Source organism: Anolis carolinensis, chromosome 2 (assembly GCF_035594765.1).
Source record: "Anolis carolinensis isolate JA03-04 chromosome 2, rAnoCar3.1.pri, whole genome shotgun sequence".
In the NCBI taxonomy this organism is placed as follows: domain Eukaryota; kingdom Metazoa; phylum Chordata; class Lepidosauria; order Squamata; family Dactyloidae; genus Anolis; species Anolis carolinensis.
In genome coordinates this window covers 136,723,048-136,739,245 of record NC_085842.1, presented here as the reverse complement: position 1 = coordinate 136,739,245, position 16,198 = coordinate 136,723,048, and the positions used below count along the sequence as shown (strand labels likewise).

The 16,198-nt window shown below is 43.6% G+C and overlaps 1 protein-coding gene across 2 annotated transcripts in view; it reads left to right on the top strand.

Moving 5' to 3' along the window:
* The window catches only part of ube2o (ubiquitin conjugating enzyme E2 O), a 99,074-nt gene that overhangs the window by 66,457 nt on the left and 16,419 nt on the right, over nt 1-16,198 (top strand). For both annotated transcript variants that reach the window (XM_062970635.1, XM_008104370.3), the window contains 3 exons: nt 4,042-4,541; nt 7,919-8,073; nt 9,283-9,395. In XM_062970635.1, coding sequence (XP_062826705.1) covers nt 4,042-4,541; nt 7,919-8,073; nt 9,283-9,395 — 768 coding nt within the window. The remainder of the gene's footprint in view (nt 1-4,041; nt 4,542-7,918; nt 8,074-9,282; nt 9,396-16,198) is intronic.

Below are 16,198 nucleotides of genomic sequence, written 5' to 3'. Positions count from 1 at the left end.
TGTTGAAGTAATATATCCCAGAGCTATTTAGTGTTCAGAGCTTTGGTCATTCACTCCCAAGAGCAGAAATATTAAATGTTTTTGTGATTTGTGTGGGAAATAGAAAACACTGAATACTCATCTGAAGAAGGCTGGATATTCAGGTTCTTCCTCCTCTACTCACGTGTGTTAAAGCCTCCATTATCCACAACTGTTCTGTTACATAGTGAATTTGAGTGTTTGAGTGTTTGATATCTTTCTCATTCACCATCAAAAGAGATATAAAATTTCCAGAAATTTTGAAGCTATAGGGGAAAAAACTTTATTTTTTTGGACGGAGGAGGTTGGAGGGAATTGACATTTTAAAAAATTAAAATGCAATACAGTAGAGTCTCACTTATCCAACATAAACGGGCCGGCAGAACATTGGATAAGTGAAAATGTTGGATAATGAGGGATTAAGGAAAAGCCTATTAAACATCAAATTACATTATGACTTTACAAATTAAGCACCAAAACATCATGTTTTACAACAAATCGACAGAAAAAGCACTTCAATACATGCTAAGTGTATGTAGTAATTACTGTATTTATGAATTTAGTATCAAAACATTACAATGTATTGATAACATTGACTACAAAAACACTGACTACTAAAAGGCAGACTGCGTTGGATAATACAGAACGTTGGATAAGTGAAGGTGGGATAAGCGAGACTCTACTGTATTAACACTATTTACACATTAAAGAGCATTTTATTCCTTTAGGAACATAACATTTGTTATGTTTAACATGGTGTATTATCAAATTATGTTATTTGCTGTATTAAAATTATAATTAAGAAAATAAAAGTTGAATTTCCTCCCCCCTCCGTTAAAATGGAGCTGTAAGCTCCTGAGCTGCAATGAAAATTTATCTCAATTATGAAACCCACTTAGTTTTAACACTTTATGGGGAGCAGGGTAAAAAGTTATAATTATAACAAGAGAAGACACTATCACTGTTAAAAAGCAAAGGAAATAATTTTGTCTCCTCTTGGTTCTCTGCAGTGCCAAGTTGAATACAAAGCATTCATTCCTATTTTTAAGAGAGAACAGAAAACCAAGAATCAGAATTACAATGATGTGATACTGTAGTCTTATCTAAAAGTCTAGCTACTGCATTGTTCATAGAAACTATATCAAAAGTAGAAGTAAATATTGCTTGTCTTTAAAAAAATCTTTCTTAAAGGAAATACCCCAAAATCAATTTTTTCTTAAAAATAAGATGGCTCTGGAAAAAATTCCCACTGAGCTTTTACTCACTAAGCCCCAGTCTCTAGCATTTACACTTGCCTATTTGGAAAAGTATGACCACCTCTATATTTTGTGTAATTTTCATAAAGATTGCTCACACAAGCATGAGAAGACAAGTGCATTCATTCTTTTTTAAAATCTTTAATCTGAAAACAGTATTTGCATAAATAAAATTATCTGTGCTTATTTTTAAACATGGCAGGTTCGGTCCCTCTCAGAAGTGTTTGCTAGACTTGCAAATTTCATTTGGCTCTGACAAACAAAAAGTAGTTTGTTGATTTCCAGTGATTGTCAGTGGCAGCATGTTTGCCACGTATAATTGTTTGAGAGACATTGAGAAAGTAAACAGTCCTTCCCTGCATATTTATGCAACTTTTCCTAGTTTAACACTATAGCAATAAAATTGGTGGAAAAATAGATTGACTGGTAACATTTCTCTTATGGTAACTGAGACATGTATAGAGGCAGAGCACTTTTATGGTTCCACGCATTGTGAAGGGTGTTTTTATCTATCAGTTCAGCTAACTTGGGGAAATACAATTTTATTATTTTAGAAATTTGCCTGACATTGCCTAGGTTAACAGTTATTTCACTTATGAGTTTTATGATGTCAACTGAAGTATAAATCTTAAGAAAATAATAATTTTATTTTTAGTACTCCATCTCCATCTACAAATGTGAAGTTTGACCAGAATAAGTATATAAATGTGCACTCAACAGACATCAAAAGTGTGGGTACAAGAGGGACCCAAAATGGTTTTAAAACTGGGTTGGAAATGTTACTATGATTTCCATTTTATTCCTGTTAGATAATACATCAGATTTCGTGATTCTGTGATCAAGCATATGGACTTGTACTGCCAAACAAATAAGCAAGCACTTTATAATGTACAGTGGTAGTACAGATCTTTTTGAATTGATGTGATCTGTTGGCTTCTCTTCTTTTTAGTTTTTGTTTGAGTGGATCTGTTTGACCACATCAAGGGACAGGAGGATAGACTTAGACATTGCTTAATAAGAGTCCTTTCAGTGTCAGTAACACATTGTGTGCTAAGAAGCCCTTTTGTAAAGTTTTGAGGATATCTTCTCAGGATGCAGAGAACATAGATGTGTCCGTACAGTTGTATTCTATCTAACCAGTTTCATTTCAAATTGAAGTATTAACAAATATAGCCATGTTGCAGATTTAGTATATATCAAGCTTATAGTTTGGAATTACATTTTAAATCCCATTCCCAGAGCCAGAGACCTGGTTTCTCTGACAAAAGGGCAGTTGCCATTCCCCTGCCCTCCATACTCTTGGCATAATGTATGGCATGCATAGAGGGATGGAAGATATGTTTGCTCTTCTGCTGGTTTTCATGAGCATTTGCTTGGAGCCAGAGAAAGCCTGTATGTGTACCACCCTTAATCCCTTGGAAAAAGAGATAAATAAGTTTTGGAATGACAAAGATTTCAAAACTGATGTGTCTGTCCCAATTCATTGGGCTATTCTGTATTTCTGTATCTATTTACAGTATTGTAGAATGTTACCTCACAACTTTGTCAAAAGTAAAATAGCTCAAAATCGTTTGCTGCCTTTTCTGTATGTGAAGTTATATTAGAAGAATGCATGTAAGTGGTTCAAGCTTTAAAAGATAAAACCCGTTAACTTCAGTGTCAGAACCAATTTGTATGCAGAAGCTTGTGAAATTATTCCAGTGCAGAATTCAGAGTAGTTCACAACATTAAAATACATGAATGGTTCAGTAATGAAACCTGTCAAAGACCAATTCAAAATATCATGTTGAAATGTTATTTTAGGATATACTGTATGTAGCCTAACATATTTAGCATTCTGTTGATTAAAATGCTTCCTGTGTTGTCTGACAATCACTTCATAAGCTGGAAAATTGGATACATTGTTATTCTAGCTGCAAAATCACAAGAGGAAGCATATTCACATACAATTCATCTTCTGATGGTTCCCAATGGTCATAGTTGTTAGCTTCATTTTTTAAATAAAAAGGTCTTTAGATTTTGAAGTCATGATTTGGTTCTGAATCTTAAGAAAGAATGTGGTTATCTTGTCAGGTGGAATTAGTGAAAATTGTTGGCTACTACCCAAGTTTGGGTTTCTAGACAGGAAATCAGCCTAGTGGGGCTCCATTTTTGCAACATATTGAGAGCAAGGATGTTCCCATCTTCTTCTCTTTCTCACCTGGTGAATTGGTGACAAATTGTGACTTGGCTTGGGTTTCCAGACAGGAAATCAGTCAAGTGAGGGATCATTGCTTGTGGCATAATTGAGAGATTCGCCATCATCTACTTCCATACCTTTTGTTCTTCTCCCCCTCACACATGTGCACAGTACCCTGCCACCTGCCCCACTAGAGCAACATGAACTGGAAAGTTGCTCAGGAAAATCAATCTCAGCCTGCCATCATCCCAGTTTCTCAAAGATGCATCTGTCTCCTTAAATATGAGGATTGAGCATTTTCCTTCACCTTTCATGTCCCTCTTCCTGAAACTCCCCAAACAATTCCTTCATCACTCAAGTGGATGCATGTACCACCAGCAGTAACGTTTGACTTTGTTGCGACAATGGACAAAGTTGTTAAAGGAAAACAGAGTCCCAAGAATAATTTATTAGTGAGTCCTTAGGCTGGCACTATGGTCTGTATGCAAAATTTTCTTGAACGAAATGGTAAATCCAACAGTAGCATGCCATAGCTGATTAAACTCTCATATAAAGGTGCATTTATTGAGACATATTTCTTTCCTTTAGGTAAGGAAATTATTGAAGAAGCAGATAGTGAAGATCATGTCCTGTTCCCCGGATTCTCAGAGTACCCCTGATCACACTGAAGGAGATTCTGCAGCAGCGGGTGACCAACAAGCAGAAGACCTTAAAGCTAGCTCAAAAAGTGAACTACACAATGATGTTGCAAGTTTCCAGGAGGGAAAGGAAGATCACCTTGATGAAATGAGAAAAGGGGTGCCTTGCGAAGCAGCTGGGCTGCCATTGCAACCACCCTTTATTCTGAAAAGGGATGATGGTGCCTCAGACTACAAGCTGCATTCATCAGAACAAGATGCAGATGACGAAGCAGCGGATGACACTGATGACACCAGCTCAGTCACCTCCTCTGCCAGCTCCACAGCCTCCTCTCAAAGTGGCAGTGGCACAGGGCGCAAGAAGAGCATTCCCCTCTCAATCAAAAACCTTAAGAGAAAACATAAGAAAAAGAAAACCAAGGTTAGCCGGGAGTTTAAACCAGGTGACAGGTAAGGTTAGAGCTTATATTCTACTGACACAGGCCCTTAAAATCCTGCCTATTCTGACTTTTTGTGGTCAGATGTAAGATTCCTGTATTACTTGCTGTGTCCGGTCATGCATTGCTGTGGCTTCTGGGAATCATTTGTTGGCCAAGTAGAATAGCAGTGAATAGCCTTGCAGCCTCAAAAGCCTGGCTATTTTCTTCTTATGGGAATCCTTGTTGGGTGAGCTGGAATAAGCTTGCTGCTTGGAAAGCTAGGTACTTAGGTTCTAAGGGAATGATTTTTTGGGCTGCTAGAATTGCAATGAATAGCCTCGCAGCTTAAAAGCCTGGCCGCTTCCTACATAGGACCATCCTTCGTTGACCAGGTTGAATGGGATGGAGTAGCCTTGTGGCTTCAAAGCCTGGAGGTTGTCTACCTAGGGGAAATCTTGGTTGGCCAGGTTGAACAGCACTGAAGAGCCTTGCTGTTTGCAAGCCTGGCCGCTTTCTACCTTGTGGAATCCTTGGTTGACCAGGTTGAATGGCAATGAATAGTCTCAGTGCGACAAGTATGAATGCTGCAATTAGTCACCTTGATTAGCATTTAATGGCCTTGCAGATATTAAATGTTATATAGCTGTGTGGAAGGGTCTTGAGACTACACTGTCATATCATCGAGTTCAAATCAGATAATCTGTATTTTATCAGCAGTGTGGAAGAGGCCTAAGTGTGAGGCCTAACTCTGGTTGTCGCCATTGTGGCTGTGTGGGTTGCTAGGATACGAAGGGGGTGGGGCCTACCCTTCTGACCGGCAGCTAGGGAGAAAACAGCTTTTCCACGTCTTCTAATTTGGACTTTATTTTTCTAGGGTTTTTTGTTTGAAAGACAGATTGGTGTGATTGGGTTCAGTGGCTTTGTTGTTTACTCCATAGTAAAACCGCACATTACATTTTTATATATATAGATAGAAATGCATGTAACTTTGGTTGTGTGGTGTTTAACTTGGTGGCATGTGTTACATGTTTCTCTTCATTGCTCATGAATAGAAACACTAAATATCAGTAACATGCAAATTTAAAAACCAAGGTTTCTTAAAAAACTAAATTTTCTAACCTCATGCGCAATTGACATTAAAGGAACGTGATAGAAGATGTTAAATTATCCTGAGAACGATTCACTGATTCTATAGCTGCTTAATGCAAAATATTTTTTCCACCAAATTGCACTTTATGAGATAAAGAAGTTTAAGAATTAGTGGTTAAACCTCTCTCTTTCCTCCTCTCTCCTCACCTTAATTTAGAGCCACACTTTGCTGTAACTTCAACCAAGGTTTTTTTAAATGCCAAGGGCCAACATAATACCATGTAAAATAATAGTGCTTTTTACCAGGTGGCTATAAGTAGTTTTGCATAGCCTTCAAATTCCATGCAAAGGTATTTTCCAGGCAGTTTCTTTTTATAGCAGCTGCACTTTCTTCAGCAAATTCAAATAGTTTAATTAGTGGTCACTTTACAACTTCCATTGGACTCAGGACTCAGGCACAAATAAAACAAGCAGGAGAAAGAGCTCATTTCAAAGATAATCTCTTGGCTATGAGTCCTTTTTGCACTATTAAAAACTAAATACAGTAATGTAGCTAGTGCTACTCAACTAATAAAGCTCTTTGGAAATCCAAGCTGGCTTCTGGTGCAGTGGTGAAATTTCACTGGCACCAAATGGCCCCTAGTTGATTTTTGTTAAGTATTGAATTCATGCCAAAGCAAGGGTACAAGGACCAGGACCCTGAGGTTTGCCAGTACATTCCAATTTATCGGTATGGGAATTTCCCCTCCAAGTCTACAAAGCACAGCTCAATGATGTGCATAACTACTCAAAAGAAAGCTCCAGAGCAACAGGATAGAGGCACATAATACTTAGCTTAATCTATTTAGAGAGCAAGGTATTTAACATTTAAATGCACTATGACATGCAAGAAATTTAATGTGGAAATGTCTTTAAATAGCCCTTACCTCTGGTCCCAGGCTTGGTATAGCGATACGTTTCGCTACTTAATAGTTGAAGAGCTCCTTTTCTCTGGTTCCAGTTTGAATCCGGGCACTGCTAATAGTAGTGGTCTTTTCCACCAGCACGCCAGGTGATAAGCCAGATGTCAAGGTTGTCGTGCATTTACAGCATTTGTACTCCTTGCAAATGAAATGTGCTACATATTGAGGACTAGGACTATGCTGCCTGGGTCAATTCCTGGTTGCCTGTGATCATCCAGTAATATGTGAACAACAAGCGCATTCTAAAATGAAGGATGCCATCATATAACACATTGTGAACAAAATTTGCTACAGCACATATTCTATTATCCTGAATTTGCATCCTCTAGAAGCTACTTTTATGCAGGCTGTCTTTTAGTATATTTGTCCTATAGCTGCTTTAGCTTAGTAGTTCTAGAGAGATCTATTCAGCTTCCTTAATAATAAAGGGAATAAGTATATATCAGCATTTAAGTCTACAAATCCATCTAGCAGTGAGTCAGAAATAGGTAAATCAAAATCAAAACAGACACTAGGGGAAGTATTGACAACAAGTATCTATTAGTCACTATCAGTTTTTCATTTCCATGTATTTGGGCCAGTTGCAAGTAAAAGTTCTTGTTTTTCAAAGGTACACAATTTTAGATATTGTTGGGGAGGGATGCTCACCCTATTTGGGGTGATTGAGCCAAATTCCAATCTGAAATCATTGAGAACTCTTGTTCTGCTTTGGTTCGACAGAGCAGCGACTTAGTAAAATTAAAGCTATTGAAACATTATATATGCTTGTAATATCAAAAAGGTTATAAGGTAAATTTTGAATAAAAACACTGAAGATATAAGGAATTCTTGTAAGCCACCTCACTTCCTTTTAGCTTTTGAATCCTGAACAAAATTGATAGGACTTCCTGGGTAACAGCATTTTTTATTTTTATATTTCCAGGCTCTATGTACATGCGTTGTGGCATATATTTATAAGCCTGTACCATAAAGTAACTGTTTCTAGCATTAGTTTTCTGGCTATAAAATCCTATTGAATTTCATCTAGCTGATTTGATAGACAGCATTGTTACTGAGTAGAAGGATTTAAATCTTTACCCATCCAGGGGCCATTATTTGGTCTCACCTATTAGATTCTATTGATGAGATGTTTCTTTCGGATGCTCTGTTTTGCCTTAGGCCCTGGTATTAAGGGCACATGTATTAATGCTATACACAAATGGCCAAGGAGAACTCATTTTGGCCTGCTTTGTTTCCTTTGGGAGTCCTCTACAGTAATATGTTGCCCTTTTCTTTCCTTTTCTTTCTTTCTTTCTTTCTTTCTTTCTTTCTTTCTTTCTTTCTTTCTTTCTTTCTTTCTTTTCTTTCTCGGTCACAGGGTTGCTGTAGAAGTGGTCACCACAATGACGTCAGCTGATGTAATGTGGCAGGATGGCACAGTGGAGAAAAACATTCGTTCCAATGAACTGTTTCCTGTCCATCACTTGGACAACAATGAATTTTGCCCTGGTGATTTTGTAGTAGATAAAAGAGGTAATTGGTAAAATGTGCTCTCTCTGGAGTCCTGCACTTTATTTGTATTTGAGTTTGGATCTTCAGACCGTCAGGAACTTCTAGCATAACAGCAGACTACTAGTAACTCCCATTGGTAGATTAAATCAGACTAGTTTTTTTCGTAAGAATGCTAAGCTACATATCTTCTTCTTGCAAAAGAGCTTGGACAGCTGCTTTCCATTTCCAATATCAATTGGCCAAAAGATTGCTGTGGCTCAAAACTTGATATTATTGTAGTTTCGTTAAACGGCCAAAGTGTTCTTATGGATATGTTCCCCACATGCTAGAGCAGTGAATTGAGGAGAGTCTCTATGCATCTTCCAAGCCCCAAAAACTGAGTGGGCTCTCCTGATCTTACTCTGACTTCAGAAGCAGTGAAAACAGAAACATTTTTTCTAAATGCCGCCCTCAACTGTGGAGCTCTTTTCTGCTTTCTTAGGCCCCTTCCACACCACCCCTATATCCCAGGATCTGATGCCAGATTATCTTCTTATCCCAGAATATCTGACAGTGGGGACTCATATAATCCAGTTAAATCAAATAATCTGGGATCAGATCCTGGGATAAAGGGCAGTGTGGAAGGGGCCTTACTGTCTGAGGCTTAGTACACATTAAAACAATTTCCAATCCCTCCTACAGATCTACTTCCCCCACAGTTTTGCTTGGTCTTAAACTTAATTTTCTGTCAAACACCCACCCCCACACACACTCATTAATGTATGCTGCAAATACATTTTGACTGGCTGGTAAGGCCATGGAAGATACATGGAGCTTTTTTTGTATTAATGAACTTTGCACCAGTAAAAGGCAGATCCAGTTGCAAATAATAGCAAACAGAATAGCAAACACTTTGTATATTTTAAGGCGTTAATGCAGTATTTCAGCTAGCCAGTTGACCTCAGTGAGTAGATTAGATGGCAACAAATTCCATTAGCAGTCTTTTAAAATATATTTTAATGTGCATAGGGGTTGGGTATATATCTGACATTTGATACCTCTTTGCAGGATGGTGTAATTGCCTCGCTCTGGTCTCTCTTGGGTAGAGCATAGAAACTCAAAGAAGACCTAAATTAAGTATCAGCGGGAATGTCAGGACAAGTCAAGTATTAGTAGACAAAAGTATACAGAGTAGATGCTGCTGTTTTGGTCTGCTTATTGGAGTACCTTTCTTTGTTTGCTCCTAAATAGCCCAGAGTTCTCAGGATCCTGGGATGTATGGAGTCGTACAGTCAGGTGACCACATTGGCCGCACATGTGTGGTAAAATGGTTTAAGCTGAAACCCACTGGAGATGATGTTGAGGTAAGGAGCAAAGTTCTAGTCATCTCGTCTTCTGTTTTTCTCTTCTCTGGGGTGCTTCTAAGACAGCTGCAGGGTTTTGGTTCTGTAGGTTATGTCCTGATAGGTTAATCATACTGTGAACTGACTTGGATGCATCAAAAGTGAATGCATGCTGCTGCCTTCTGCTTTTGCATATTGCTGAGGGAACTCTTACAGTGTTTTACGTTGCCATTAAATCCATATTGAAGTTAAGAGAAATGCATGTGCAGGAAATATTGTACTGGCCACTTTTTATTTTCAGTCCCTTTCCCAATTTGTTTTTGAATTTTTCACTGCCTAATAAAGAACAATGTATCTATAAAACCAAAAAAACTTTCCAACCTATTTTCAAGGCATAGTGTGTTGTTTCTTTTACCTCTTGATTCTCTTGACTTTGTCTTACTACATTTTTATTTTATTTTAAATACTAGCTGTGCCCGGCCACGCGTTGCTGTGGCTTAGTCTGGGGGTGTTGGTCAGTCTACATTAGGTTGTATTTATGGTGTGACCTCCACCCTTCTTTATACTCACATTAGTAGTAGTATTTGAAGTCTGTTACCTTCTTCAATTTTTGTGTTGATTGATAATTGCTTGAGAACCCTGTTGTCTTTGGTTTGTTGTTAATCGTGATGTCTGATTCTGCTGAGTGCGGTTTATATCTTATTGTGGTACAATAGTCCTTTTTTTGTTTTGCCTGTGTAGGTGTTTATTATTGTTGTTGTTGTAATAGTCATGAAGGCTGGATAAGTTAGATGCTACTCTATTGTTTTTTGGAGGCCCAGTGTAGCATTGACTGGCCTCTCAGCCTCAGTGCCTGGCTGCTTCTTGCCTGTGATGGTGTTGATTCTTATTGTTGTCATTGTTATTATTGTAATTGTTTTTTGGAGGCCAAGTGTGAATGTAGGGATTGGGGAGGTGGATGAGCACTGAATGGCCTTGTAGACTCAGTGCATGGCTGATTCTTGCCTGTGTAGGTGTTTATTATTAGTGGGTGAGTGGATGGATAGATAGAGTGCTCTCCTTGTTTCCTTTATTCCTATGCTGTTCCCTTTCTCTGCTCCAATCCTGAGCTCGCTGATAAGAACACACTGGTCAGAAAGGAGGGTAAATATAACCGGATCAATGGTCTTTCTCTCCCTTTTGCTCTTGGCCTTCCGGGCATAGAGGGAGGGCTCTTGTCCTTGGAGTTCCTTCGCTTCGCTTCCATTCCCTCCCTCCTTCCTTCGTTCTATCCGTCCCAGCCTTTCCTGCCTGCGGAGCCATGGGACTGGGTCAGTGGGTTGGATGGCGGGGAAAGGGAGAAGGAAGAGGCCTCTAATTGAAATGCATGGACTCCATGCCATGGGGTGCTGGAATTTGTAGTTTGCATCCAGTCCAACCCCTTTCTTTCTTTTTGTCATGGAGGAAGAACCCACCCAAACCTCTCAGACAGATGGCCATCCAGTTTAGTTGTGTTGTTATAGTCACGATGCATTGTTGTGAGTTTTATGGGTCCGGATTGTGGTTTTGTAGTGTGGTTGTGTTGTTACAACCAGGAGGCAAGGCTTTTGCATTATGTTGTCAAGTTTTGTATTTCTGGGGCGTTTAGTTGTGTGCCAAGTTTCGTATTTCTGGGGCGTTTAGTTGTGTTGTTATAGTCATGATGTGTTGTTGTGAATTTTGTGGGTCCAGATTGTGGTTTTGTGGTGTGATTATGTTGTTACAATTGGGAGGCGAGGCTTTTGCATTGTGTTGTCAAGTTTTGTATTTCTGGGGCATTTAGTTGTGTGGCAAGTTTTGTATTTCTGGGGTGTTTAGTTGTTTTGTTATAGTCACGATGCTTTGTTGTGAGTTTTGTGCGTCCGGATTGTGGTTTTGTGGTGTGGTTGTGTTGTTACAACCAGGAGGCAAGGCTTTTGCGTTGTGTTGTCAAGTTTTGTATTTCTGGGGCATTTAGTTGTGTGGTAAGTTTCGTATTTCTGGGGCATTTAGTTGTGTTATAGTCACAATGCATTGTTGTGAGTTTTATGGGTCCAGATTGTGGTTTTGTGGTGTGATTGTGTTGTTACAACCGGGAGGGAAGGCTTTTGCGTTGTGTCGCCAAGTTTCGTATTTCTGGGGCGTTTAGTTGTGTTGTTATAGTCATGATGTGTTGTTGTGAATTTTGTGGGTCCAGATTGTGGTTTTGTGGTGTGGTTGTGTTGTTGTAACCGGGAGGCAAGGCTTTTGCATTGTATTGCCAAGTTTCGTATTTCTGGGATGTTTAGTTTTGTTGTTATAGTCACTGCCCCCACAACTTTATCCTTTTATTTTTTCTTCATGTACTCTGTGAATGCACACTAATGGAGAAGGCTGCGCCTGCGCAGGCTCCAACGGATACTCTTCCAAGCTAAAGTTTGAAATTTGGCGGTAACCCCGCCCCTCTCCCCAGAGGGTATAAAGGGCGCCCTCCGTGCCCGCTCTCCAGTTCCTTTTTTTCCGCCGCAAAGCTCACTTCGGACTCTTCGTTCTTATGTCAACCACGCGATTTAAGCGGTGCACTCAGTGTGCCGCTAAGATTCCAGATTCCGACGGGCATGCTAAGTGCCTTTTCTGTCTCGGCGAAAGCCACGTCGTCGGTACCTGCCGTTTTTGCCTGGCCTTTACAGCTCAGGCCCGAAGAAATAGAGCTGCGAGACTCCGCGCAGCTCTTTACGAAAAAACTCTTGCTCCTGAGGCTTCTACTTCCACCTCGGCCTCGATGGCGTCCAGGCCTGCTCCGTCGGTATCGTCTAAAACCTCGAAAACTTCGAGGCCGCGACCGACCAAACCGCCCTGCACGGTGACCACCGCTACGGTATCCACCCGGTCGGGCAAAATGGGCCCTTCATCAACTTCGAGTTCGGTGGCTTCGGCCATTTCCACTCGATCCCGCCTGGCTTCGCCGCCATCTTCTTCCGCCATGAAGATTGCCTTCAAGAGGGCTCAGGAGGAATCCAGACGGGCTCAATCTGACTCGGCAGCTGTGTGCCCGATTCCCCCGACGCCAGGAAAATCGCTGAGGGTCGCGTCGAAGCAACCCCCAGCAAAGAAACGAATGATCCAGAGGTTGTCCTCCTCAGCGTCTTCGAAGAAGGACGTCCCCTCTTCTGGGCCTTCCTCTAGGAGATCCTCTCCTATCCAACCAGCACAACGCCTCCGCTCCTCTTCCTCTCCTCATGGTCAGTCCTCGGATGCGGACGCGCAAGCCTCCCCCGACCGGTCGGTCAGGACAGTTATTAAGGCTCCCCAGCCGGCACCATCTCGTCTTCCGGCTCGACAAGAACTCTTTCCCCCGGATCAAACACCTGAGAGGGGTAGACAGATGACGCGTTTAGCCCGCGCCGCCCAGGCCTCCGCGTCCAAGGGCGTTCCTCCACAGCCGGCTCCCGCTGCTCCTGAGGTGATACCTCATCAGGACTCTGTGCTTGTTTCTCCTCCCCGGTCCCCTCAAGGGCCCGAGGAGGATGACCCCGATATCGAACGCCCCGAGTCGATACTCTCCGCCTCCGTTGTCTCTCTCGGTCTCGACCTCTCCCCGCCTCACGACGCCTACGAGGTCGACCCACCTTCCCCGACGGATAATATTCGGGCTTTCTCCGACCAGATGGTCAGAATGGCAGACGCTCTGGGGATGGAAATTAAACAAACCTCAAAGGCTGTTACCGACCCCGTTTTCAAGAGGGTTCAAGCCCAAGCCCCGCCAGCCACCTTGTTGCCTTTTCTTCCATACCTCCTGGACGTAATCCAGGCATCTTGGAAGACTCCATCTTCGATACCTCCAACCTCTAAGAAAATAGAGGCCTGGTACCGAACCGATGATGAAGCCTTGGAGTGGCTCAAGCATCACCCTGACCCAAACTCCATGGTGGTAAAGGCCTCCCAATCGTCGGGTCGACACTCCAACTCCCCTGCCGACAGGGAGGGTAAACGATTCGATGCGGTAGGCCGCAAGCTGTACTCCGGCGCTCTCCTCCTTTGCCGTATGGCGAACTACGGGGCCTGCATGGGCGCTTATCAACAGATCCTCTGGGAGAAAGCCCAACCTTTCTTCGCCAAACTTTCTGACGAAGACCGCTCAGTCCTTTCGACCCTCCAACAGGAGGCGGACTCTCTCGCTCACCACCAAATTCAAATGGCTAAGCATACCGGCGATACCGCCGGAAAAATGATTGCCCACGCAGTAGCGATCAGACGGCATGCATGGCTTCGGTCCTCAGGACTCTCTTCTTCCTCTCGACAGGTGATCGAAGACCTTCCTTTCGACACCCAGGGCCTTTTCAATTCTGGTACTGATGACAAACTGAAGTCCAATCATGACTTTAAGATTCTCGCAACAAAGTGCGGGATCGATCAGTCTCAGACTCAGCGGACCCGATGGTTCCCGCAACGGTACCGTCGCTACCCTCAGCCTTTTCGTCACCAGCCGTTTCGACGCTCGTCCAGCTCGAGTCACCACAGTCATCAGCAACAACCTCGCCGCCAGCACCAGGTCCCGAAAGGTCGGGGCAAGGGTGCTGCAGCTATGCCACAACCCCAGCGACGGGCCTGACGCCCAATCTCTCGGGGACTTTTCTACCTTCACTACTACTGCCACTGCCATGCCGTTCCTAGGCCCCGACCAGATCCTTCCTCTCGGCTCTTTCCTAGATCGCCTAGCTCCTTTCTACCGCGAATGAGAGTCTATAACCTCAGATGCCTGGGTTCTTCGCATTGTCAGAGACGGCTATGCCTTGGAATTCGAAACTTTGCCCCCCACGGGTCACATTCTCCACACCGACCCTTCACCGGAAATATGCTCCGAGGTCGACTCCCTTCTGGCGAAGGGCGCAATCCAGCCTTCTCCTTCCGAGCAGGACACTCGAGGTTTCTTCTCGAGATACTTTACGGTTCCCAAACGGGGTGGAGGTCTTCGGCCTATCCTCGACCTGCGGGCCCTAAACCTCTTCATTCTGCCTTCAAAATTTCGAATGGTTTCGGTGGCCTCCATTCTCCCGATGCTCCGACACGGAGACTACTTTGCCTCTATAGACTTACGCGACGCGTATTTCCACGTCTCGGTGCGTCGATCCCACAGACGCTTCCTTTCCTTCAAGCTCCTGGGACAGTCTTACCAGTTCACTGTTCTCCCTTTCGGCCTCGTCACGGCCCCAAGGGTCTTTACGAAGGTGGTCGCCGTGGTGGCAGCGCACCTCAGAAAACAGGGCATTATGGTCTTTCCTTAAGCTCTTTCTCTCCTGCAACGGCTGGGCCTTCAGTTGAATGTCTCAAAGTCTCAACTCCTCCCAACCACAGAGATCCGCTTCATCGGAGCTCTCTTCAACTCCATCGCGGAAACCGCCTCCCTACCGAAGGACAGGTTCCTAGCCCTTCAGCAACACCTCTCTCTCCTCCTCCGCAATCGCAGGATCCGAGCTCACTCTGTCCAAGTTCTTCTGGGTCACATGGCCTCCACGGTCATGGTTACTCCTTTCGCCAGACTACGTCTCAGACCTCTCCAAAGATGGTTTATAGACTCCTTCAAACCCCATCGGCATCCGAGCTCAATGTTTCTCACGGTACCGAACCACGTTCGCCTCTCCCTTCGTTGGTGGCAGGACCCGGTGAACGTTTGTGTGGGACTTCCCTTCCATCCCTCCCTCCCGTCAGTCACCATCACGACCGACGCCTCCAATTTTGCGTGGGGAGCCCACATGTCAAACCTCACCGTCAGGGACCTTTGGTCCATCCAAGAAAAGTCTCACCACATAAACTTCCTAGAACTGTTATCAATCTTCAAAGCCCTCCGGGCGTTTGCTCGCTTTCTTCCCCACAAGACTGTTCTGATACAAACAGACAACGTAGTAGCTATGTACTACATCAACAAACAAGGGGGTACGGGCTCGAGAAAACTGATGATTCTCTCGATGGACATTTGGCTATGGTGCATAGCAAGACACATAACCCTGTCAGCACTCCACCTTCCGGGGGCTCAAAACACGCTAGCAGACTCTCTAAGCAGAATAACAACCTCCCCCCACGAGTGGCGTCTCGATCCCGAAATTCTGAAATCCGTCTTCGACGATTGGGGCTGGCCAGCTCTGGACCTTTTTGCCTCCCCCTCGAACGCTCAACTTCCTCGCTTCGGAGCGAGACTACCTCCAAAATCGACTCCCGGCTGTCTCAGAGACGCGTTTCTCCTCGACTGGACTCTCGAACCCGTCTATCTTTTTCCTCCCTTCCCTCTCATCTCGAGGGTAATAGAGAGACTCTATCTAACGCCGACATCGGCCATCCTGATCGCCCCTGCGTGGCCACGCCAGCCGTGGTACCCAACTCTACTCCGGATGTGTGCGGATCCTCCCCGCACTCTCCCAACTCTCCCTCATCTACTATCTTCACAGAAGGGGCAGGTCCTCCACCCCGACGTCCCGTCCCTACACCTGACTGCCTGGAGGATACTTCCTTAAATTCTCTCCACCCAGACCTGCAGGCGATCCTTCGTGCCGCCCATAAGCCGGCCACGTCAAGAGCCTATGCTTACAAGCTTGCAAAATTCCAAACTTTCCTTCGGGACCGACACGTCGATCCCGCCTCTACTTCGATCCCGCTGATCCTGGACTTCCTACTTTCTCTTGCGGATCGTCAACTCTCTCTGGCCTCGATAAAATCCTATCTCGCTGCTCTCTCCTGGCATTTCCAGCGTCGGGGACAACCTTCTCTTTTTTCTAACAATCTCATTAAGACCTTTCTTCGAGGTTTCAACAACCTGCACCCTCCAGTTCAACCTCCAACTCCCGGATGGAGCC